This window comes from Silurus meridionalis, chromosome 2, assembly GCF_014805685.1.
Source record: "Silurus meridionalis isolate SWU-2019-XX chromosome 2, ASM1480568v1, whole genome shotgun sequence".
Taxonomy (NCBI): domain Eukaryota; kingdom Metazoa; phylum Chordata; class Actinopteri; order Siluriformes; family Siluridae; genus Silurus; species Silurus meridionalis.
In genome coordinates this window covers 7,802,912-7,827,347 of record NC_060885.1, presented here as the reverse complement: position 1 = coordinate 7,827,347, position 24,436 = coordinate 7,802,912, and the positions used below count along the sequence as shown (strand labels likewise).

Below are 24,436 nucleotides of genomic sequence, written 5' to 3'. Positions count from 1 at the left end.
AACCTTACCGAAACTAAACCCAACCCCTGACTTAAAAACCGAGGTATGTACCGAACCATGAATTTTTGTACCGTTGCACCTTTAATATATATATATATATATATATATATATATATATATATATATATATATATATATATATATATATATATATATATTATCTTTCAAAAGTGAGTACACCACTCACATTTCAGCAACCTCTTTTCAAGAGACAATAATATAGAAATGAAACTTGGATATATTTTAGAGTAGGCAATGTGCAGCTTGTATATCAGTACAGATTTACCTCTGAAAATTACAACATACAGCCATTGATGTCTTAATAGCTTTCAACAAAAGTCAAAACTGTGTCCAAAGTGAATATTTTGTGTGAGCAATATTTTGTTATCCAGCACTGTCTTAATCCTTCTGGGTATTGAATTCAGTAAAGCTGCACAGATTGTTGCTGGGATCCTCTTCCACTCCTCCATAATGACATCATGAGCTGCTGGATGTTAGACACATGGCCCTTCTCCACCTCCTTCTTTAGGAGCCCCACAGATGCTCAATAGGGTTCAGGTCTGGAGACATACTTGGCCACTCCTTCACCTTCAGCTTCCTCAGTAAGGCAGTTGTCATCTTAATGATGTGTTTGGAGTCTTTATTATGTTGTAAAACTGTCGTACATCAAGTTCTGCTTCAGAATGTCACAGTACCTGTTGGAATCCATGTTTCCCTCAAAGACCCGCAGCTCCCTAGTACCAGCAGCACTCAAGCAGCCCCAGACCATGATGCTGCCACCACCATGCTTGGCACAAGATGCAATTTTCTTGGTTCTTCTCACCAAAGTGTTGCCACACATGTTAAACCTGTTTGGCTCAGATGGTGTCTATCTTAGTCTTATCAGACCACAGAACATGGTTCCAGTAATGCATGCTCTTGGACAGGTTGTCTTCAGCAAGCTGTTTACTCGCTTTCTTGCGAGCAAGCTTCAGAAGAGGATTCCTTCTGGGATGACCGCCATGCGACTTGTTGCAGTGTGCGGTGTATGTTCTGAGCACTGACTTCTGCAACCTCTAAAGCAAGGTCAACATGAACATCATGAAGAGAACAGAAGGCTTTGCGTGGTTAAGCGACGTACGGCTGTTATCACTTATGGCATACTCACTTTTGTTGCCAGCTATTTTGATAATGATGGCTGTATGTTGAGTTATTTTTAGAAGACAGTACATATATACTGCTCTACAAGCTGCACAGTGATATACACACAATATTTCTCAATAAGTTAATGTTAAAATAATTGGATCATATCACTGTCCTGCCAACATCCCAGTTTTACGGTAAAGGATGTCTGCTACAACCTTCTAAAACACGTCATTACTACAGATTCTGCCTTGAAAACCACAATCTGAAAATGCATGAAATGATGAAGAATCTGGTTCCTTTAGCTATTAAATAGAGGGTTTTTGTTCAAGCTTAGATAATCTCTGTATACTTTCACATGCTCTCCATGTGAGGGTTTCCATAATGTTTTATAGTTTCCTCCCACTGTCGAAAAACCTGGCTATGCTAAATTGGTGCTAAGCGGTGTTTCAGTGTGTGTGTTATTTTGAGTTCTATGTGTTCTCGATGTACAAGGACACATGACCAGGATAAAGCACTTACTGACAATCAATGCGAACAAACCTTCAGTTTCAACTCTGATGACTTTCCAATGCGAAGCCCTTTCAATCCTTTTCAGATTTTAAAAAGGCTATACATGCATTTTTTTAGCTTCGGGTTAGATTATTGCTTATTGGTCTCCCACAATCATCCCTGGACAGGTTACCGTTGGTTCAAAATGCTGCTGCATTTACATTTACATTTGTGGAATTTAGCAGACGCCCGTGTCCAAAGCGATGTACAAAAGTGCGTTGAGTCTCTAGCAATGAATCAATCTACACTGGTACGCTAGATTACAATCTTAAAATAAAGTTTGCTGCTCGTCTTTTGATTAATACACATAGAGGAGACCATGTTATAGAGTTTGAACTATACATCTACAACTATACCTTTTGATTAATCACACCGATATTTCATTGCTGGAACTATCAGCTATCGGCAAAAATTCACACTGATAGTTTTTCAGGGTTGTGTTATACAATACGAGAGCGGCCTCTAGGGGCGACTCACTGATGCCATGTGCAATTTATTTAAAGTGTGTTTTTTATTTATTTAGGATATAACCATTTTTATTCACTTAAAGTGTGACTTTTGTTTTAGTTTGAAAGTGTCTTATTTTTCTCAATATTTATAAATATAATAAATATATTCATATTTATTTCATTTAGCACATTTTCATGATTCAGTACTGATTTTTTTTTTTTTTTACTTTTTATAATTGTAATAAAAATCAGTAACTGTTTAACATGGATTGTTCTGTGTGTTTTTTGTTAGTTTTTTTTATCCGGTAACCATTTAAAAAACTATCATTGATTAATAAATTATCGGCAAGTACGTTCCAACCTAAATCGACTATCGATCGACCTGAAACACATAACCCCTGTTTTAACATAGCCGAACAAGCTTCTAGGTGGATTTAGAGTTGATGTCTGTTCTTATAGAGCTTTAATTTATTCAGCTCCCAAATACATTGTTGACTTACTACAGCTCCACTCGTCATCACGCTCACTTTGATTCTCCGATCAATGTTTTCTATGTTCTATTGTGAATAAAATATGGGTTTATGCGATTAGCAAAAATTATTGCATTTTGTTTTTATTTACATTTTACACATTGTGCCAATTTTTGGGAATTAGGGTTAGAAATCAAGTCAAGTTTCAAGTCAGGTTTATTTCTATAGCACTTTTTACAACAGAGATTGTCTCAAAGCAGCTTTACAAAATTTTAAGAGTTAAGGTGAATGGTGTGCATTAATCCCTGATAAGCAAGCTATGGCGAACTTTAAATAAACTTTAATTTGATTTTCACTTCCAGATCTCCAAAGATATTCCTGATCTAATGAGCTTCAACATAAAAAAAAAGATCAGAGTTCTCTGTAAAGGAGGTCTGTCCCAGCTGTAGCTACTTTATTTCTTTATGGGCAAATCTTTAAAATGCTTGCAGTCGACATGTTATGAAATCCAAAGAGTTTCCCTACAGATAGGAAGTGTTTAGTCAGACCTGAACTGTGTATCTGGGAAGTCTTTTGAAGACTGACTTAAAAAAAAACTCAATGAAGCCATGACAACTTGCAGACATTATGTTCCTGCAATGTACTTCTCCTGAGACTGCTAAACTTCAAGCAGTTTCATTTTCCTCACTCTAATATAGTATATAGCATATCTGTCTTATATAACAAATAAAACACTTCTAGCGGATGCAAAGAACAGTTTCTGGGAGGTGCAGTTGTGAAGTCTTGCCAATGACAGAAAACATTACGATGGTTAAAAAAACCAAAAAACTTTCACCACTATTTTAATAATAATATGGATTCATTATTAGCCATAGATTATGCTGAACATCTCTCATAGAATTCCCTGAACGTTTTGAATGTGAGCATTAATATTAATATTAGCCAATTATGTAAGTTATAGTTAAGCTGTTATACAACAATAATGCATGCCTCCTGACCAATCAGATTTGAGAATCCAAATACACTTTGAAAATGAATCAATGCATTCTGACCAATTGGAATGGAGATTTCAACAGCATAATGATTTTAAAAAGCATTTCTGCATGTCTTCTGTCTTGTTGTGTGTATGCGTGTATAAAGTATGTACACGCTAAATGCTTACGTTTGGGTCAAATCTTTTTAAACGCATGTCGCTATTTTAGTTTCTAAATATTCCAATAATAATTTTCCCCCAAGTGTCTTATTTGCTAGTCAGTGGTCGCATTGATGTGGTGACATTACCAACCGTTTGCTTTGGTAAACAAAGAATTAGTCCTAATCTTGTTTCAAAGTGTGCTTACAAGCAGAAGCGAGACAGCGCAGTGCTAAACCGAGGAACAAAAGAAGTCCGCGTTGCAATCAGTGTCGTCTAGGCAGCTCATTCAGACCATTACAACTCCCTGTTCCAATGAGGATTCTTTATTTGCATGACTAAACGTGGAAAACTGTCTCTTGACAACGCTGTATTTTGCGAGGCTACAGGCAGAGGCCTGGACAAAGATGTTAAATATAGGATACAAAAACGAAATAAAAACTATGATTAAAAAAGAAAGTGTACATCATGCTACTTAAACACAACAGGTCTTAATTAATTTACTAACTAATAACTAAGAATTTTTTGGCTTACCAAAAATTTATAAATGAACCAATCACTGAATCAATAAATTGATGTATGAATATACAAACAAACAAACAAAATAATTAATCATCAGTAAACCCTACTGTATCTCTTCTTCAGAATGTATCGGATCCGGAACCTTTCTTGAAGAACGGGAAGTGTGAGATGGGAATAAACTCGAGGAGATACATTCACCCACATATTTACACATCTAAAGATAAATTTCCATCGGCATGCTGCTCACAAGTGAATGGATAAAACTCACTGGAACACCGTTCGAAACTCCACATGGCAGTAACCTGAGCTCAGTATCAAACCTGAGGACTCCATGTGCTCCATGTTTACATATACAGGTAGTCCCTGACTTACGATAGGAGGTGTTCTGATGACCCCATCGTGATTTGAAAATATTGTGAGTCGAGTCTTAAAGAATGGTAATCGGTAGTACACTGTAATTTGTTCGTAATTTAAAAAGCTGCAGTATATAATTCAGCAATTTACAGTATCTAACTATACAGTAAATACACTATATTGGCAAAAGTATTGGGTCGCCTGGTCATAATTATGGTATGTGATTTTTGAGCGTTGCATCACACATTAAGTCCTGATTTGCTCTCATAATTCCCTCCACTCTTCCCGAAAGATGTTCCACTAGAATTTGGAGTGTGCTTATGGATAGTTGTGTTCATCAGCCACAAGGGTATTATAAAAGGCAGGTACTGATGTAGGGAGGTGAGGAGGCCTGAGGTGCAGTCAGTGTTCACATTCATCCCTAAGGTGTTCAGTAGGGATGAGATCAGAGCTCTATAGCAGGCCACTGAAGATGTTCCTCTTCAAAGCATGTAAACCAGATCTTCAAGGAGCTCACTTTCTACATTGAAATGCTGGAAAATGTTTGCGTTTCCAAGTGAATTAAACATTTTATTATACAATTGAGTGCCTCCAGCTTTGTGGTAACAGTTTGGAAAAGAACCACATATAGCAGGAAAGGTCAGGTGACCCAATACTTTTGGCAGTATAGTGTATGTATGTAGCAGTGGGCATGTGGATGAGAGCCGGTTCGCGAGTGGAGGGCGGAGCATACACTGCTACTCTTGCCTGCCATGCAAAATGTAAAATATTGTTGACATTTTTCCGTATTATCATCGTAAGACCCAAAAATCGTAAGTCGAACCATCGCAACTCTGGGACCCTCTGTATCCAAACACAACACAAAACCCTCCTGAGTGTGATTTTTGAAGATACAGAGCTCTGAGTCTAGAGAATCGATTGAACAATATCTGTGTGCACTCAAGTTTAGTAATGAGGACAATCTGCCAGGTACATGTGTGTGTGTGTGTGTGTGTGTGTGTGTGTGTGTGTGTGTGTGTGTGTGTGTGTGTGTCGCTATAACGACAAGATAAGTGCAGGATTAATTTCTCAGCTCAGGTATTTTCGACATTTCTGAAGCTCTCCTGCTTTTAAACAATAAAAAAAATAGCAAAGTAACCCTTTTATTGCTTTTGAAAATCTTTTAGAAAGCACTCGATCCATTCAATGGTCAGTTTGTGTCAGAGAAACGTCAAGTGCACAGCTGCATTCAATAGTTCATCAAAATCGTAAGCACTTACGTCTGGTATGAAGCCGATCTCGTTGAGGTGGTTGCTGAGCTCGGGGTCATGGAAGGCTATCATCTGAGAGAAAACTGTTAGGTACTCTGAAGGAGGAAGAGACATAAGAACAAGACGTTTAGGACTGAACTAGTAAATACAATCTTTTTTTTTTTGTCGTATTTCTATATACATTTGGCTAAAAACTTGAAAATTGTAGTCTGTTTTTTAGGTGTTTAGATATAATACACAGATGTGAGTTATCATCAATGATTTCCAGATATTAGATTAGATTCGATTCAAATTTATTGTCATTACACATGTACAAGTACAAGGCAACAAAATGCAGTTTGGGTCTAACCAGAGTGCAATAGCAGCAAGTGAGGATATACAGTGTTTACAAGATTTACACAAATTAAATAAAATGCTATTATAGGGCTATAAACAGTAATTTACAGATGTGTATGTACTATGAGCATAACATACAGATAAATATATATGTACCGTATTTTCCGGACTATAAGCCGCTACTTCTTTCCTACGCTTTAAACCCCGCGGCTTAAACAACGAAGCGGCTAATTTATGGGTTTTTCCCGGTTTCACAAACTTCATGCCAAAAAAAACTGAGCCCCATAACATTAGACCAATGAAATTGCGGAACGGGTTCAGGTGAACCAATGAAACTCTTTATATTAAATTAGATGCGCTCCCACTGAATCGGGCCGCACCACATTATAAATATGGATCAGGTCCCTCTGATGTTTGACCTGCCGCTCACTCGGACTGTCTACAGGAAATATGAATCATTCATCACGCTGAAAACAACCGGGCATGAAAACACACTTCACCTGTGTTCTAAGCTGCACGTCATCGGGAGAAAAGCTTCACCGATGGTGATTTTTAAACGCTCGACGATGCCAAAAGAAAAACTCTCGAGAGAAATAGTTGTGAAAGGAAGGAGGAAGACAGTGAACAATGACTTTCTTGGTAGGCTACTGTTTAGATACAAGCCGTGTAACAGACACTGTCTTTCGTTAAAGCCTGTGTAAAGTTCATTAGTTTCAGTGTAGGAAGTGTAGGAAGTGGTGCGGCTTATTTATGTTCAAAATAAAAATCTATGTCAAATTCAGTGGGTGCGGCTTATATTTGGGTCGCTTAATAGTCCGAAAATTATGGTAATTTAAAGATGAATATATATATATATATATATATATGTACTATGAACATATGGCTAATAAATCGAATGATTGTTTGTTTAAAAGGAGGAAAATTACTTAAATGTTCAAAATGATATTATAATGCAACTAATTTATATTACAGTCAAGTTCAAAGGTTTGCAATCTCCATGGTTTCTGGAAGAAAAATGTATTTTGCGACAAACAATATGAAAAGAATAATAAACAAAATATTACACCTAGTTCATTTGTATTAAATTTTTTATGTTTTATTTATAATTTAAAATAAATCAGTTTAAAAAAAATGAATAAAATACAAATGAACCATAGGTGTAAGATGAATCATAAAACAAGATTCAAAATGACCTAAATAATTTCAATGTGTAAAAAAATTAATAAAACATCTTTTTTTCAATGAGCCTTGCAGTCTCTAGATATGGTGTTTCTAAATTTGTGTGAGGGAATAAACACACACACAGCATTGGCAGTTATCACACGTGCATACACACGGCTGTACACGACTGCAACTCATAATCCAACGCATATAAAATCGCTCAGTTTTCACAGAACAGCTCTCATTTGCATAATGACCCGCCCCCAAATCACCATATATGGTAAACAATATCATTTTTAAGGCCTGCATAAGTTACTGCTTTAATATAAACAACAGATATCATGGAAAAAGGGTCCAAAATATCACCAGTGGAATAGCGATAATATTTCATGGGGTAAAGTAGAAAAACAATCGTTTCCTTTATTTATTTATGAGTGTTTCGCTTTAAAATATTAATAACTATCGTCGCACTTTTTATGTGTGCTTTCATGATTTACAACAAATGCAACATAGAGCTCTGATACCGGCTGTGTATGAAATTTGTGTTTAAATTAGAGTTATGTATACAGTATCTCAAAAGTAAGTGCACCCCTCACATTTCAGCATACATTGTAGTAGATCTTCCTTAAGGGACAATACTAAGGAAATGAAACTTGGACAGAATTTAGAGTAATCAATGTGCAGCATATGTATCAGTACAGATTTACTGTCCTTTAAAAATAACTCCTTATCCTTATAATAAATCCCAGCCCTTATTGTCTAAATACCTGGCAACATAAGTGAGTAAACCCGAAGTGATTACATTTACATTTACATTTGCGGCATTTGGGAGACGCCCTTATCCAGAGAGACTTACAACTGAGCAGGGGAGGGTTTTAGGGCTTTGCTCAAGGGCCCAGTAGTGGCAGCTTGGTGGTGGCGGGATTTGAACCTGTGATCTTCTGATCCAAAGCCCAATGCCTTAACCACTGAGCTACCACCTCCTCATTACAGGTGTACAGTCCTATTCATCATGTTCATGTTTTTTTTTTGCATGACAGGACCATACAAATTTGTGTATTTTGTATTAAAGCAATTAAAATCTGGTGATTTTATAAAATTCTCTCATACTGACCACTGGATGTTTAACATGCACCTCATGAAAAAGAATCTCTGAGCATTTGAGAATTGTTGCTCTCCACAAAAATGGCTGAGGTTATAAGAAGATCGGTATCACCCTAAAACTGAGTTACAGTACAGTGGTCAGGGTCATACGGAGGTTTTCCAAGACTTGGAATAGACCTCATAAGGGACTCAGAACAGACCTCACAAGAGTCCATCAAAGAAGTTCAGTCCTTGTGCTGTGTGTCAGGTGCAGAAGCTGCTTCAAAAAAACAGATGCATGAGTGCTGCAGCATTGCTTTAGAGGTTGCAGAAGAGGAAGGTTCGCTTGTCAGTGCTCAGACAGTACGCCGCACACTGCAACAAGTCGGTTGGCATCTCCGTCGTGCCAGAAGGAAGCTCTTCTGAAGCTGGATCACAAGAAAACTACAAACAGTTTGCTGGAGACAACGTCCAAGAACATAAATTACTGAAACCAACGCCCTGGTGAGGAAAACCAAGAAAATTGTGTCAAGCATGGTGGTGGTAGCATCATGGTCTGGGGCTGCATGAGTGCTGCTGGTACTGGGGAGCAGCAGTTCATTGAGGGAAACATGGATTCCAAAATGTTCTGTGAACCGTATGCCCTCCCTTCAGAAACGGGACTGAAAGGCAGTTTTACAACATAATAACAACCCTAAACACACCGCTAAGATGACAACTGCCTTGCTGAGGAAAGGCGATGGAGAGGCCAAATACATCTTCAGACCTGAACCCTAATGAACACCTGTGGGGCTCCTCAAGCAGGAGGTGGAGAAGCACCATGTGTCTAACATCCAACAGCTCTGTGATGTCAATATAGAGGAGTGCAAGAGGATCCCAGCAACAACCTGTGCAGGTCTGGTGAATTCCATTCAAACTCAGTGCTACATAAAAATGGTGCTCACACAAAATATTCACTTTGGTCACAGTTTTGACATGTTCACTAAGGGTGTACTCACTTTTGTTGCCAGTTATTTAGACAATAACGGCTGTATGTTGAGTTATTTTCAGAGGACAGTAAATATGTACTGATATACAAGCTGCACATTGACTACTCTAAATTATATCAAGTTTGATTTCTATAGTATTGTCCATTGAGAAGATCTACTACAATGATTGCTGAAATTTGAGGGGTGCACTCACTTTTGTGAGGTAGATACTGAATATATACAACATCTACCTGAAACCATTGGGCCTCGCATGGATGAATAAAACAATAAACATGACCGTAATATTAGTTTTCCTGTAAATAAAAACACTACATCGTAAACATCAATAAATAAATAAATAAATTTGACATTTACTTTTAGTTTACGCATTAAAAATAGCACACGAGAACAGCAGCATAAAGTATACACATATGGCAAATTTGAAAGCTGGTGTAAAAAGGTCTTTGCATAATAGATATAAAAATAGATCAAATCTGACATTAGAGCAGTGTTTGTACGTGTACGTGGACTCACCCTGAATGACGTGCGAGTTGTCCTTCAGGAAGAAGTTGTAGAGGTATTTGGGGATGAAGGCGGACATGCAGGCGTACGCGAGTGCTGGAAGAAACGAAAGAAATTCACTGGAAATTCAGATGCATATCGGATTATTATTATAAAAAAATATCATCCTCACCCTCGTTGTTGAAGTTCAGATACAGGAACGGGGCACAGAGCGAATCCAGACCTGACAAATTAATAAATACGGCATCTTTCAATCACATAAAAAAAAAACTCAACCCTAATACACTGAAAAATTCATAGTGTTTTTTCAGGAATTTTCTTTATTGTTTTGATAGAAAAGGTAGCGGTGTCTGGCGCTCTGATGTCACACAGGATTATCGCTATATATCAGTTACATAAGCGTTTAACAAAAGATTAGCATCTCAATCAAACAAGGGAAAACAATCAGATTTCAGCTCCAAGCGGTTTGTTCTGAAAGAACAGTAAGAAACTTCAGACAAACACTGGATGAGTAGAAATTGCATAGGCAAAGTTGAATTTTCCACTGTTATAAAACATTACGTTTAGACCACCAATGATCAAAACATATGAAACGTAACAACATAACCGGGGGTTAGGACCTTCTTTCATTATACATATTTTGTTCTATGTGTAATGTGTATTTAAAATGATTTATTTTTAATCATTTGAAATAATTATATAATTTGCATCATAAAAAAAAAAAATTATAAATAAAAATAAATAAAAAATTGAAATAATATTAAATATACATTTGTTAGGAAAATTGTATAGCTATATAAAATCATTTAATATAATTTCTATTCTATTTATTTATTAATTTTGTGAGTTCATAATTTGTTCAGTGTATATATTATTTCAGTGGAAAGGGTTGAAAGGGAAACAAACAATACACGTTTACCACTGTATTATTATTAATTAAAAAAAATGTTAATGTCCAAAAAAAACATTAAAATAATAAAATACATTAAAAATAAAAATAAAAGGTTTTCGGAAGCAGATCTGTTAGAGATGAGTGTAGAGATTTCAAAGCGAGAGACCTGGATGGAGTAAAGCACTGCAGTGCTAAAGTATCTCTCTTTTTAATTACAGCTAAAGCAAGGGCTTTATATCATACAGGAAAGTGTGAGGCAATAATTTGCACATCATATATCAATTCTAAAATATTATATTAGCTCTGCAAGCCATTCAGGGTGGATAATTTAACTTTTTATTATCAACCTTTGGCCTGTGAAAATCCTTTATTCAATAACAAGAACCTTGAACTCAAAACATTCATTTGTGACGCGTGAGCGCCACCTAACGGTGTGTAAAGTGAAGTGCAGCACCGGCTTCTCACCCTGCCAGTACACGAGGTCAGGATGGGACACGACCCAGGCTTTCAGAACTCTCCGGAACTTGATGTGACCCTGAGGTGAGGAGAGCAGCTCGTCGTACTGATGACAGCGTGGGATGTCCACTTCAATCTGAAGCAGAATTTTTTTTAAAAAGGAGAGAAAAAAAGGAGAACCATCCATGAGATTCAATAGTCACCAGCCTACATATTCAAATCACTAATTAACAGCAGACATTAACATCAGACCTTTTATCTTTATTTTTAATGTAAGCAATCAGTAATATGAGCCAAATTATGGAGGTTTTTAATTACAGCAGTACTGAATTCTTAATTCTGATTGGTCAGTGTTAGTTATAATATATTTAAATGAATAAATAATCAAGTTTTTAATGTTGTATAAAGCATTAATCAACACCTTTATCAATCTCAATTCTAAATATACACACATATATACACAAGTTTTATTTGCATATTTGTCACCCTTATTTGATTCATTAAGCAAATTTTTATATTACACTAAGATAAGAGTGAGGGCAGTTTTTTTAAATGATTTTATTTATTTAGGGAAAAAATCTGTGGAAACCTGCCTGGCCCAATGTGAAACAGTAAACCCCTAAATCATAAATGAACTGTGATTAAGCAAATCTTTTGGAAAGCCGAATTAAATGTTACGTGCCACATCCAGACCTTTAGAATCAAGAAATCACTTAACCTGACAAAATGAAGTGCATTAAACCATCTATCCATCGCTGTACATACAACAAACAGTTGATGGATGTGTATTGAGTAGATGGATAGACAGGCACATAAATTAGTAAATGGAAAGATGAATGAACGGATGGATAGAATATGAAGACATATGGATTGGTTGATGAATAAATAAATGATGAAGCAATAAACAGAATTAAATGGATTGGTATAGTTATTGGACAGACAGACAGACAGACAGACAGACAGACAGACAGACAGACAGATAGATAGATAGATAAGAAGCTTTGCCATATCATACTGTCATATCATAATGATATACCTGTACAATTCCCCCCTATAATGAGAATTGTTTATCCTGTGGTACAGAAGAATAGCTGATGATGTTCATGTGTTAATCTGAATCATTAGTGTGTTTATTTACAGTTTTCAGTGTTTTGCAGCCCAGTTTAAGACTTAAGAATTCTGGTTTATTTCAGAATAATTGTCATTTTATATAGAATTTTGTTCTATATTTTTTGCCTAATTAATTAGAATAGTTTATGTATTTGGTAAAAAATAGGATTTTATTTTCGATGTTAGACCAGTGTATTGTTTGCATGGCTTTCACGACTGTATGTGACTTGAGACCGAAAAGATCAATGTTCATAGTCATATTTATCCTTACCATAAATATTACCATGAAATATTATATAGTTCTGAATCTGTGCTGCCTACCCTGAGTGATGGATGAATCAATGGATAGATGGATAGATGGATGGATGGATGGATGGATGGATGGATGGATGGATGGATGGATGGATGGTGTACAGATAATCATAAACACACTGCAGGGGGGGTAGTTATATATGACTAACTTAACTAGGACTACTGTATGACTTGGTTTCATATTTTTCTGCTTATTTGTATTGTAACAATTAGTTTGTATGGACCATATATTTATTTTTGAATGCATTTAACATTAATGGCTTTGGGGTTTCCAGTTTCTGCACATAGCACACTTTTTTATTATTCAAGAATTTAAAATGTGAACACTTACTTCACTTCCCACCCTGAATCATCTACTGCAGTGGTCCCCAAACTTTTTTGCACCACGGACTGGATTAATGTCAGACAATATTTTTAAGCATAAAGTCATAAACAGTTGTGGTGGAGAGAATCCCGTAATTATCCAAAATAAAACATCATTCAGAATCAGATAATAAATAAAATGGAAATAATGTAAGGTATGTACTCTTTCTGTGCGGACCGGTACCAATGGTCCATGGCCCGGGGGTTGGTGACCACTGAAATACTGTATGTATCTAGATTCTATATGCTTTATCATTTTATTTTAAAGTAAGCAACCTTTGAACTTTGAAACGTTCCAAATATCAAGTATTCATGAAAAAAAATGCTTCAAAATGCCAGTAAATCTCTGGACATGACTCTGAACTTACTTTCAGCAGCATCAGATAGATATTCAGAGTCTGACAGAAAGAAAAAGAAGCTCAGCTCTCCTCTCACTAAATACTGTAAATAATTGAAAAGTCCTATGAATAATAAAAGGAGGCAGTAACCCGCAGTCATTCAAGTGACCACTGAAGACCAACAACAGCAGCAGTAAAACAAACAAATCACAACCATACCTGTCTGTCGGTGGGGATGGGCGTGTCCTTATCAATTGACTCATACTTTCTCTGAATGTCCCCCTGCAATATGAATATATAAAGAAAAATATCTGAATCACTGTAGCTATAAAATACAGGACTAAAAAAAGAGAGCACGGATAAAAAAAATAATAATAGTTCAGATGATCACTGATTTATATTTATATCTTGCCATCTCTACCCATCCATCCAATTATCCATACATCCAGCCATCCATACATCCAGCCATCCAACTATTCTTCCATCCATCCATCCAGCCATCCATACATCCAGCCATCCAACTATTCTTCCATCCATCCATCCAGCCATCCATACATCCAGCCATCCAACTGTTCTTCCATCTATCCATCCATCCATCCATCCATCCAACTCTTCTTCCATCCATCCATCCATCCATCCATCTATACATCTATCCAACTATTCTTCCATCCATCCATCCATCCATTCATCCATCACACTATTCTTCCAGCCATCTATACATCCATCCATCCATCCATCCATCCAACTATTCATTCAACGATTTATTTTTCAACTATTCTTCCATCCATTCATCCATCCATCTATCCATCCATTCATCCATCCATCCATCTGACTATCTTTCCTTCCTTCCATCCATCCATCCATCCAAATATTCTTCCATCCATCCATCCATCCATCCATCCATCCATCCATCCATCCATCCATCAAACAAACTATCCATTCATCCATCCAAATATTCTTCAAACTATTCATCAAACTTGGAGGTGGAAGCTCAATGGTTTGGGATTGTTTTGGAGGTTGAAGGTTGGAGATTTATTCCGGATAAAATACAAACTAAACCAACATGTCTTTCCGTACTTCAACACCATGCAATTACAGTACGTCTGGACTGCAGCTAAATGGAACCGCCTTCACCTCCAACAAGACAATGAGCCGAGTGTATGTCCGACCTCTGCAAGTGTTATTTAGAGAGCAAACGGTTATCTGGACTGATATGGATCATGGAATGACCTGCCCAGTCACTGCACCTAAATCTTATTGAACTGCTCTGGGATTAACTCGATCACAAGGTCAGAAATAAATCTTCAACTAGTGAAGAACATCTTTGGCAAATTCTACATGAGGCATAGCAAATATTTCAGCTTAATGTTTAAAGAAACAAACTGTCCGGATGCTAAGAGTGTGTGAAGCTGTTATCCATGCTAAGGGAGGAATTTTTAATAAAAATGCAGCTTAACATCGTTACATACAGTGAGGAAAATAAGTATTTGAACACCCTGCTATTTTGCAAGTTCTCCCACTTAGAAATCATGGAGGGGTCTGAAATTGTCATCGTAGGTGCATGTCCACTGTGAGAGACATAATCTAAAAAAAATAATCCAGAAATCACAATGTATGATTTTTTACTATTTATTTGTATGATACAGCTGCAAATAAGTATTTGAACACCTGAGAAAGTCAATGTTAATATTTGGTACAGTAGCCTTTGTTTGCAATTACAGAGGTCAAACGTTTCCTGTAGTTTTTCACCAGGGTTGCACACACTGCAGGAGGGATTTTGGCCCACTCCTACACACAGATCTTCTCTAGATCAGTCAGGTTTCTGGCCTGTTGCTGAGAAACACAGAGTTTGAGCTCCCTCCAAAGATTCTCTATTGGATTTAGGTCTGGAGACTGGCTAGGCCATGCCAGAACCTTGATATGCTTCTTACAGAGCCACTCCTTGGTTATCCTGGCTGTGTGCTTCGGGTCATTGTCATGTTGGAAGACCCAGCCTCGACCCATCTTCAATGCTATAACTGAGGGAAGGAGGTTGTTCCCAAAAATCTCGCAATACATGGCCCCGGTCATCCTTTCCTTAATACAGTGCAGTCGCCCTGTCCCATGTGCAGAAAAACACCCCCAAAGCATGATGCTACCACCCCCATGCTTCACAGTAGGGATGGTGTTCTTGGGATGTTACTCATCATTCTTCGTCCTCCAAACACGTTTAGTGGAATTATGACCCAAATGTTCTATTTTGGTCTCATCTGACCACATGACTTTCTCCCATGACTCCTCTGGATCATCCAAATGGTCATTGGCAAACTTAAGACGTGCCTGGACATGTCCTGGTTTAAGCAGGGGAACCTTCCGTGATATGCATGATTTCAAACCATGACGTCTTAGTCATGTCATGACAGTCATCTTTAGCTTCTTCCATTTTCTAATGATCGCTCCAACAGTGGACCTTTTTTCACCAAGCTGCTTGGCAATTTCCCCGTAGCCCTTTCCAGCCTTGTGGATGTGTACAATTTTGTCTCTAGTGTCTTTGGACAGCTCTTTGGTCTTGGCCATGTTAGTAGTTGGATTCTTACTGATTGTATGGGGTGGACAGGTGTCTTTAGGCAGCTAATGACCTCAAACAGGTGCATCTAATTTAGGATAATAAATGTAGTGGAGGTGGACATTTTAAAGGCAGACTAACAGGTCTTTGAGGGTCAGAATTCTAGCTGATAGATAGGTGTTAGAATACTTATTTGCAGCTGTATCATACAAATAAATAGTTTAAAAATCATACATTGTGATTTCTGGATTTTTTTTTTTTAGATTATGTCTCTCACAGTGGACATGCACCTACGATGACAATTTCAGACCCCTCCATGATTTCTAAGTGGGAGAATTTGCAAAATAGCAGGGTGTTCAAATACTTATTTTCCTCACTGTATTTGTTCAGTCAATGTAAATCTTTATAGTGTTATATTACCCAAAAACGTGACAAAAGGGAAATGCATATGTCTCTCAAAGATGATGAAAGAACAGATATTTCCGAGCTTCTGACAGGTGCCGTGTATGACGTACTACACATGATCCACTTTCCTTTGTGTTTTTTTTTTTTTTTTTATGGTTTTAGTGCTTCATGCTGTTATTATCAGTAAAATCACTGAAAGCTCTTAAAGCTCACACTGAGCTCACTGCTCTCTATATACATCACGTGAGTATTCACACAGAGAGCCTCCACATTTCAGCTTGGCATTTTGGACTAATGCATCGGGCAAACACACGAGCGAAAATCAATCACCAGGAAACTACCTCCAAACACCAACTGGCTGTTATGAACACAGGAAGTGTGCTTCTAATGGACATTACTCAACTCCATTTCTAGTACACCTTCTTTAATCAAGTATTAAAGGAATCAAGGACATTCTGTTGTGTGCAACATTGAGAGAGTACCTTGGTAAAGATTTTATTATTTATAATTTGCCAATTGTTCTTAAAACAGACACTCAGAGGAGACAAACTCAAATGTACCATGGACTAAAGGTAAGGAGATCAAAAATCTCCCCAAAGACCATGATGGATGGATGGATAAATATATGGTTTATAAACCTTTTCTGTTTATTACGGCTAATATCTAGCTAGCTTCTGCAAATATACGCTATAAGGATTATGTATGGAGGCACACAATGTGCTGATTACTGACAACTGATTGTTTCTACTCACCTCGATTCCCAGTAAAGCAGCCCAGGCCAGTCCTCGGAGAAGAGGAGGAATATCCACTCGGGCCTCCTTCCACACCTGGTTCTTTTTGTACGGATATGCCTGAGGAATGTACTATCATTACACTAACAGCAGAGTATCACACTGTAGTAATACATTAAAGAGTGAACAAAACTCTGTAGCTGTAGTGTGTGTGTGTATACACAAAGTATACACTATATTGCCAAAAGTATTGGGTCACCTGGTCATAAGTTTTGTGTGATTTTTGAGCATTGCATTCCACATTTAGTCCCAATGTGCTATTATAATTCCTTCCACTCTTCTGGGAAGATGCTCCAGTAGATTTTGGAGTGTGCTTATGGATAGTTGTGTTCATCAGCCACAATGGTGTTAATAAAGTCAGGTACTGATGTAGGTGAGGAGGCCTGGGGTGCGGTCAGTGTTCACATTCATCCCAAAGGTGTTCAGTAGGGATAAGATCAAAGGTCTATAGCAGGCCCCTCAAGAGCTTCCTCTCCAAAGCATGAAACTCACTTTACTAACACCCTTGTGGTTAAATGAGCACGAATCTCCACAAGCACACTCCGAAATCTATCCGAAAACTCTGGTTGTTGAAAAGGCACATATCAATCTTGTGGTCAGGTGGAGGCGTGGTACCTTGAGGAGTCTGTCGAACAGGACGATGCGTGTAAGCTGGTACTCTGTGTCTCTCTCTCGGATAATGAGAGGAAGACTGGTGGCAGCTGAGAGTTCGTTATTGCTGATGGACTGCGGAAGACAGGTCTGTCTACATCACACAAACACATTTTAACATTTTATTATCACACTCTATTAATATGCTCAAATTCTTTCATTTTATTTCATTTAGTTCTGGCTGGTTTTTAATAATTCTGCATTCTTTCTGATATGAGTGTGTGTGTGTGTGTGTGTGTGTGTGTGTGTGTGTGTGTGTGTGTGTGTGTCTGTCTGTCCAGTTCTGTTTTTTGTAATCTGTCTGCCTGTCTCTTTGACTGTCTGTTTATTTGTCTGACTGCATGTTTGTCTTTTTGCTTATTTTTTTTTGTCTGTCTGTCTGTCTGTCTGTCTGTCCATTATGTCGATCTACCACTCCGATAGTCCAAGCGTCTTTATCTTTTAAGCATATGCCCATTTATCTAACTGTCTTTATCAATTATTCCATTTATATTCTCTCTTTTTGACTAACCATTTATCTACCTGTCTGTATATCTGTCATTCTATCTCCATTTTCATCCTCTTTCTTTCTATTTGTCCTTTTCTTTGTAAGTCTATCTATTTATATCGTTCTCGGTGCCTGTCTATTCATCTGTTTTTTCCATTTATCTCTTTATTTGCTGCATTTTAATCATTTGTCCCTCTTGTTTATATATTTTTATATCTGTCTATCCACGAATTTTACCTCTCACACTCTCTATCCATTCATCCATCTATCTATCTCTCCATCCAATTTGTGAAATTTGCCTGCATTCCTGCCATCAATTGTTTGTCTATTCAGCATTTTTGGTCTGTTGGTTGGTTAGTTGATCAGTTGGTCTGTCTGTCTGTCTGTCTGTACATATCTTTCCATCTCTCTACCTACTCTATCATCAATCTCTTAATCTGTCCATCAATCTTTACAATTGTGTATCCGTCTACATCTTATCTGTCTCTAGCCATCTTTTAATCTCTGTCTGTCTATCTGGTTATCTGTCTCTCCTTTCATCCATCTTTTAAATCTTTTAAAAAATTTTGTCTATCATTTTTTCCAACTAACTTTCTATCCACCATTCTAATTTCTATTTATTCGTGCTTAAATCTGTTCACCTACCAGATTTCATCATCCTGTTTCTCTACTTGTCCCCATCTGTCTGTCTGTACAGTGGGGGAAATGATTATTTGATCCCCTGCTGATTTTGTAAATTTTGTAAATCCATTAAAAAAATTCCATTTAAGAAAGCTTATAATTAACTTGTATTTGATCAAACCCAAATTAGTCCTGTCCCTTTAGGTAAGAACTCCTCATATCAACTCATTGTGTATAAAAGACACCGGTCACAGAATCAACCTCTTCCATTCAAACTTCTCCACCACCATAGGCAAGACAAAAGCGCTGTCAAAGAATATCAGGGACAAGATTGTAGACCTGCACATGGCTGGAATGGGCTACAAGACCATTAGAAAGGCCCGTCCATGACCCATCTTTAGTGTTCTGTCAGAGAGCAGGACCTCACACATTCTTCCAAGCCTTCTCTGAATCATTCAGAGGTTTACTGGCAATCTTCAGATGGACCTGTTTATGTGCATTCTTTAGCAGAAGGACCTTGGTGTGTTACCACTGGTTTTCTTGGTATCTCAGTGGTCTCTTTCTCACCAAGCTTCTTGCTGATGGTCTTGTAGCCCATTCCAGCCTTATGCAGGTCTACAATCTCTTTGGTCTTGCCCATGGTGGTGGAGAGGTTTAAATGGAAGAGGTTGATTCTGTGACTGGAGTCTTTTAAACACATAATGAGTTGATATTAGGAGTCTTTTCTCAAAGGGACAGGATTACCGGTTATTTGGGTGTGTGGGAGTCAGAATTCTTGCTGGTTGGGGGAACAAATACATGTTTCACTCAATCAGATACAAAATAATTTAGATATAATATTAATTTATATATTTTTTAATATTCTGTCTCTTTCTGTTAAAAAAGAACCTACCATAAAAATACTAGACTGTTTATTTCTTTGTAAGGGGGTAAATTTACAAAATCACAGGTGATCAAATAATTATTTCCCCCCCACTGTATTTACACTTTTTTCTCTGTCTATTTGTCTGTCTTTGCAATTTCAGCGCAGCAAGAATATTTAGTCAGCAGGAAATAAAAGTAGGGTCTTACTCGTCCTCTAGCAGAGGGTAATATGCCTCCCCTCCTACATCCTTCAGTCTCTGAGACACACAAATGTGTAGAAATCAATTCTCAGCACATTCATTTAACCAGTCAAAATTAACTCTCTCACACACACACACACACACACACAGGCTTACATTTTTTAGCTGACCCAGTGAGAGTGTCACAGTGGTGTCATCCAGCAGAAAACTTCTGTCTCTGCCCTGTCCAAACGTCTCTCCATCTTCTAAAATAAAACTGCAAAGAAGAGAATTGTGTGTTTGTGTATGTGTATGTGCATGTGCATGTGTGTGTGTGTGTATGTATGAGTATGTGTGTGATTAGTATGTATGTATGAGTATGTGTGTGATTAGTATGTATGTATGAGTATGTGTGTATGAGTATGTATGTATGTATGAGTATGTGTGATTAGTATGTATGTATATGTGTGTGATTAGTATGTATGTATGAGTATGTGTGTGATTAGTATGTATGAGTATGTGTGTGATTAGTATGTATGTATGAGCATGTGTGTATGAGTATGTGTGTGATTAGTATGTATGAGTATGTGTGATTAGTATGTATGAGTATGTGTGTGATTAGTATGTATGAGTATGTGTGTATGAGTATGTGTGTATGAGTATGTATGTATGAGTATGTGTGTGATTAGTATGTATGAGTATGTGTGTATGAGTATGTATGTATGAGTATGTATGTATGCGTATGTGTGTGATTAGTATGTATGTATGAGTGTGTGTGTGATTCTCCTATCTGAAATAGCGCTAAAAGTGCTATAATTGTTTCCTCATAGAATGTGCAGAATTATTGTGAAAACTGATACATTAAAAAACCTCAGCAATAATATTAATAATAATAATAATAATAATAATAATAATCTGGAACAACTGAGCCCTCAATTGTGCAAACTGTTCTTTAATGCTCGATTCCTCGAGCATTACCAGCATTAACCTCTTCAGCAGTTTGAGTTCGTCTGTTGGATCGGACCACATGGACCAGCCTTCACTCCCCACGTGCATCAACAAGCCTTGGTCACCCACGATCCTAATAGTGCCCTTAGTCACAATCCGAAGGCCGAGGTTATTTTACTGATGTTTATTACATGTAATGGACGTGCAGATACAATCCTGTTACCAGTTCACCACTGCTCCTTCCTTGGACCACTTTTGATAGATACTGACCACTACAGACCAGGAACATCCCACAAGAGCTGCAGTTTTGAAGATGCTCTAACCCAGCTGTCTAGACGTCACAATTTAGCCCTCGTTCAGCTCCTTTTAAATCCTTGCATTTGCCCATTTTTCCTGCTTCTAACACGTCAACTTTAAAGACAAAATGTTTACTTGCTTGTCTTATTTACTCACCGACCCTAATGTTATTCCTAAATCCTGTGTATGTGTATATATATATATATATATATATATATATATATATATATATATATATATATATATATATATATATATATATATACACACACACACAAACACACACACATGTGTATATATATATATATATATATATATATATATATATATATATATATATATATATATATATATCTCAAAATACAGTTGACAATACAGTGAATGTGTGTGTGTGTGTGTGTGTGTGTGTGTGTGTGTGTGTGTGTGTGTGTGTATGTGTGTGTACTTGGGCAGGGTGCACACTGGAGGTTTCGACTGAATGATGCCCTTGTTTGTGAGTTCCTTCTCCAAATCTCCTCCTGCCAGACACCACAGGTGATAAACTTCATCCACAGATCTCTCGTTCAGGAAGTTCTCTCCATCCACTGCACACAACACCACACAGACAACAATAAAGACACATTTAACTCATATAACACTTATAAACAAATTACTACATATTACTACAAATAATACATTTTATAGCATTTATTTTCTGATTCTCTTTAAAATATTCTAGAGTTTAAAAAAAAAAAAAAAAAAAGTAGAGCTGCAGCTATCGATTATTTTAGTTTTTCTAATATTCTACAGATTATTCCAACGATCAGATAAGAAGTACTTTTCAGTTATTAAAGCGCGATACTAAATATACATTAGAAAATAAGACGGGTCTCTTAAAATGAACAAGTAATTTGTTTCCTTTTTAGAAAAATTTACATTTTATTGCTGAAATTACATACAAGGAAGAAAAAAAAGTCGGAATTAAGCAAAAACATTTTTTTGTTACTCGGAAACAGGCTTCCATATGAATCTTCTCCTTGCCCCTTTGCTGTTTTCCCTCCGGTCGTCAATTTCTTTGTTCTTCAGCATTTTCTGTTCATTGTTTATATGTCCAGAGCGCTCCAGAGTTTAGCAGGTGGTGAGTCAGTAATAATAATCAGCGAGGAAACACATTGCTCCTTAAATGGACTAAACAAATATTTATATATTTTGTATTCGAATTACTCAAGGAATCAGTTCAGCGCTACTTCTAATCGCTGATTGAGTGATACACCAGGAAATGCCTTTCAAAATAACGCAAATATTGTAACGGAAATAAAAATCTATTAAATGCAAACGATCACGGCTACATATCTGCATCCCAACACTTAAAACTATAAATTTGCTATTTTATTGTCAAGCGTTTTCTCAGACTACAGTTAATCAGTTGTACAGCAGACGCTCGACATAATCCACAACTAAAATAACTGTGTTGTTTGCAAAGCTGTTAATGGTTAGAAGCACTTATTTTATGTTTATAAAAGCCTGGTGAGAAAACGTCTGTTTAATCACAGCCATAATGTAGATGAGAACAGGAACTAATCTCTCTCAGACGCTCCACAAAATATAACCATAAACCACTATAAATGACCAGCGAGTCATTTACTGAAAATAAATAATTTTGAATTATAAAATCAATGTTTTAAAAGAAAATTCTGACAATACATGTATAAAAATATATATGTTCTACAAGTAACACATTTCTCTTTATGCACTTAATACATGTTTATAAAAGGTTTATTTTTTATTCACTTTTTATTATAATATTTTCTTCATTATCTGGCCTTCATAATCATTCAAGACTCACCATGAACTGTTTTACACTCGGGTCTCCATGAGTGAACAGTTGAACCTTAACAATGATGGAACTATAATGAATGTACATTCAGTCCCTTTCCCTGTGAGGCTGGTTCCTCTCAACGTTTCTTCCTCATGAAGTCTCAGGGTGGTTTTCCTTGCCACTGTTACCACTGGCTCACTCATTAAGCATAAAGAGCAATTTAGAAATGTAATCTATATATTTCTATCAATTTGCCATGGGACAATCTACATTGTTAAAAGTGCTATACAAATGAATCTGAATAAAATTGAATAATGGAGAGGAACAAAAACCTACTACACTCTGCCACCCGAATAGACAAGCACCACCTTCACAGACTGGGTAGGTCACCCGAGCGCATCACTGGGACCAAATCCTGTGTCAGGAAATGGGCTGGGAGACTCATAAAGGACCCTGTACATCGCGCATACCGTCTTCCACAGGTTTCTTCACTATGGCAGGCAATGCAAACTGCTCCAAAAAAGAACCTCCAAACGTCTGACAACGACAAAGATTTTAAACACCCTCAAATAAGCTTAATCTAATCTTTTTTTTAACTACAGTACCATTCCTTTACTATTCCTTTACATTCACTGCACTAAAATGCCACTTCCTTTTATGGCCAAATGTGTACTGTTGTCTATGCTTGGTCAACATGATGTGTAATCTGTAATCTGTCTAAAGAAAGAGATTAGTATTAAAGGGATTAGTTTTAGACCTTTGCAGAGTTCATTGATGTCGTCAGGAAGCTGGAGGTGAGCACAGCGCAGTGAAGAGGAGAACAGGCTCACTGGGCTCTTGTACAGAGTGTAGAGGCAGGAAATGCTCTCAAAGACAGTGTCTTCCAAGAGCTGAGCTGGAGTCACCCTAAAAAAAAAAAATTAAATAAAATTTAAAAAATAAACTTTAGCAAGTTATACAGCTTGGGAATTTGGTAAAAATGCATGTAGGAAAAAACTACAATTTTAAGAATAACAAATAAATAAACAGAAGTAATAGAGCTGAAATCAGGGAAATGACAGAGGCAAGCTAAGACCTTTACTTTCGACTTGAAATGTTAAATAGAAACGAGTCGACACGCTAGATGTTTGGTTGAAACCGGAAACCGATATCAGTAAAAACAGATCAGATAATGGTTCTCGGTACATATGGCGAAAAACTGTAATAAGAAAAGCACTTTCTTTTGGTAATTTCGATATATCAATTGAAAAACTCTTTTCTGCTGAGGATGTTTCCACAGGAAGATCCATGAGGTTAAGATGGAGAGTTAAACTCAAGATCCATGAAGATCGATGTGTAATTAATCCAGAAAGAATACTAATACAATACAATATAGTAGTATACAATATATCATAATAATAATGTATATAGTAATACAGAATATAGTTATATAATAATATATAGTATTGTAATAATTCT

The 24,436-nt window shown here is 36.9% G+C and overlaps 1 protein-coding gene across 1 annotated transcript in view; it reads right to left on the bottom strand.

The window, feature by feature from the left end:
- Nucleotides 1–24,436, bottom strand: part of tbck (TBC1 domain containing kinase) — a 105,867-nt gene that overhangs the window by 61,804 nt on the left and 19,627 nt on the right. Inside the window, exons 11-21 of the mRNA XM_046868613.1 lie at nucleotides 23,736–23,884; nucleotides 21,626–21,764; nucleotides 20,113–20,212; nucleotides 19,964–20,013; nucleotides 17,749–17,878; nucleotides 17,095–17,193; nucleotides 13,612–13,674; nucleotides 11,279–11,405; nucleotides 10,094–10,144; nucleotides 9,934–10,017; nucleotides 5,861–5,946 (exon numbers count right to left, since the gene is read on the bottom strand). Coding sequence (XP_046724569.1) covers nucleotides 5,861–5,946; nucleotides 9,934–10,017; nucleotides 10,094–10,144; nucleotides 11,279–11,405; nucleotides 13,612–13,674; nucleotides 17,095–17,193; nucleotides 17,749–17,878; nucleotides 19,964–20,013; nucleotides 20,113–20,212; nucleotides 21,626–21,764; nucleotides 23,736–23,884 — 1,078 coding nt within the window. The remainder of the gene's footprint in view (nucleotides 1–5,860; nucleotides 5,947–9,933; nucleotides 10,018–10,093; nucleotides 10,145–11,278; nucleotides 11,406–13,611; nucleotides 13,675–17,094; nucleotides 17,194–17,748; nucleotides 17,879–19,963; nucleotides 20,014–20,112; nucleotides 20,213–21,625; nucleotides 21,765–23,735; nucleotides 23,885–24,436) is intronic.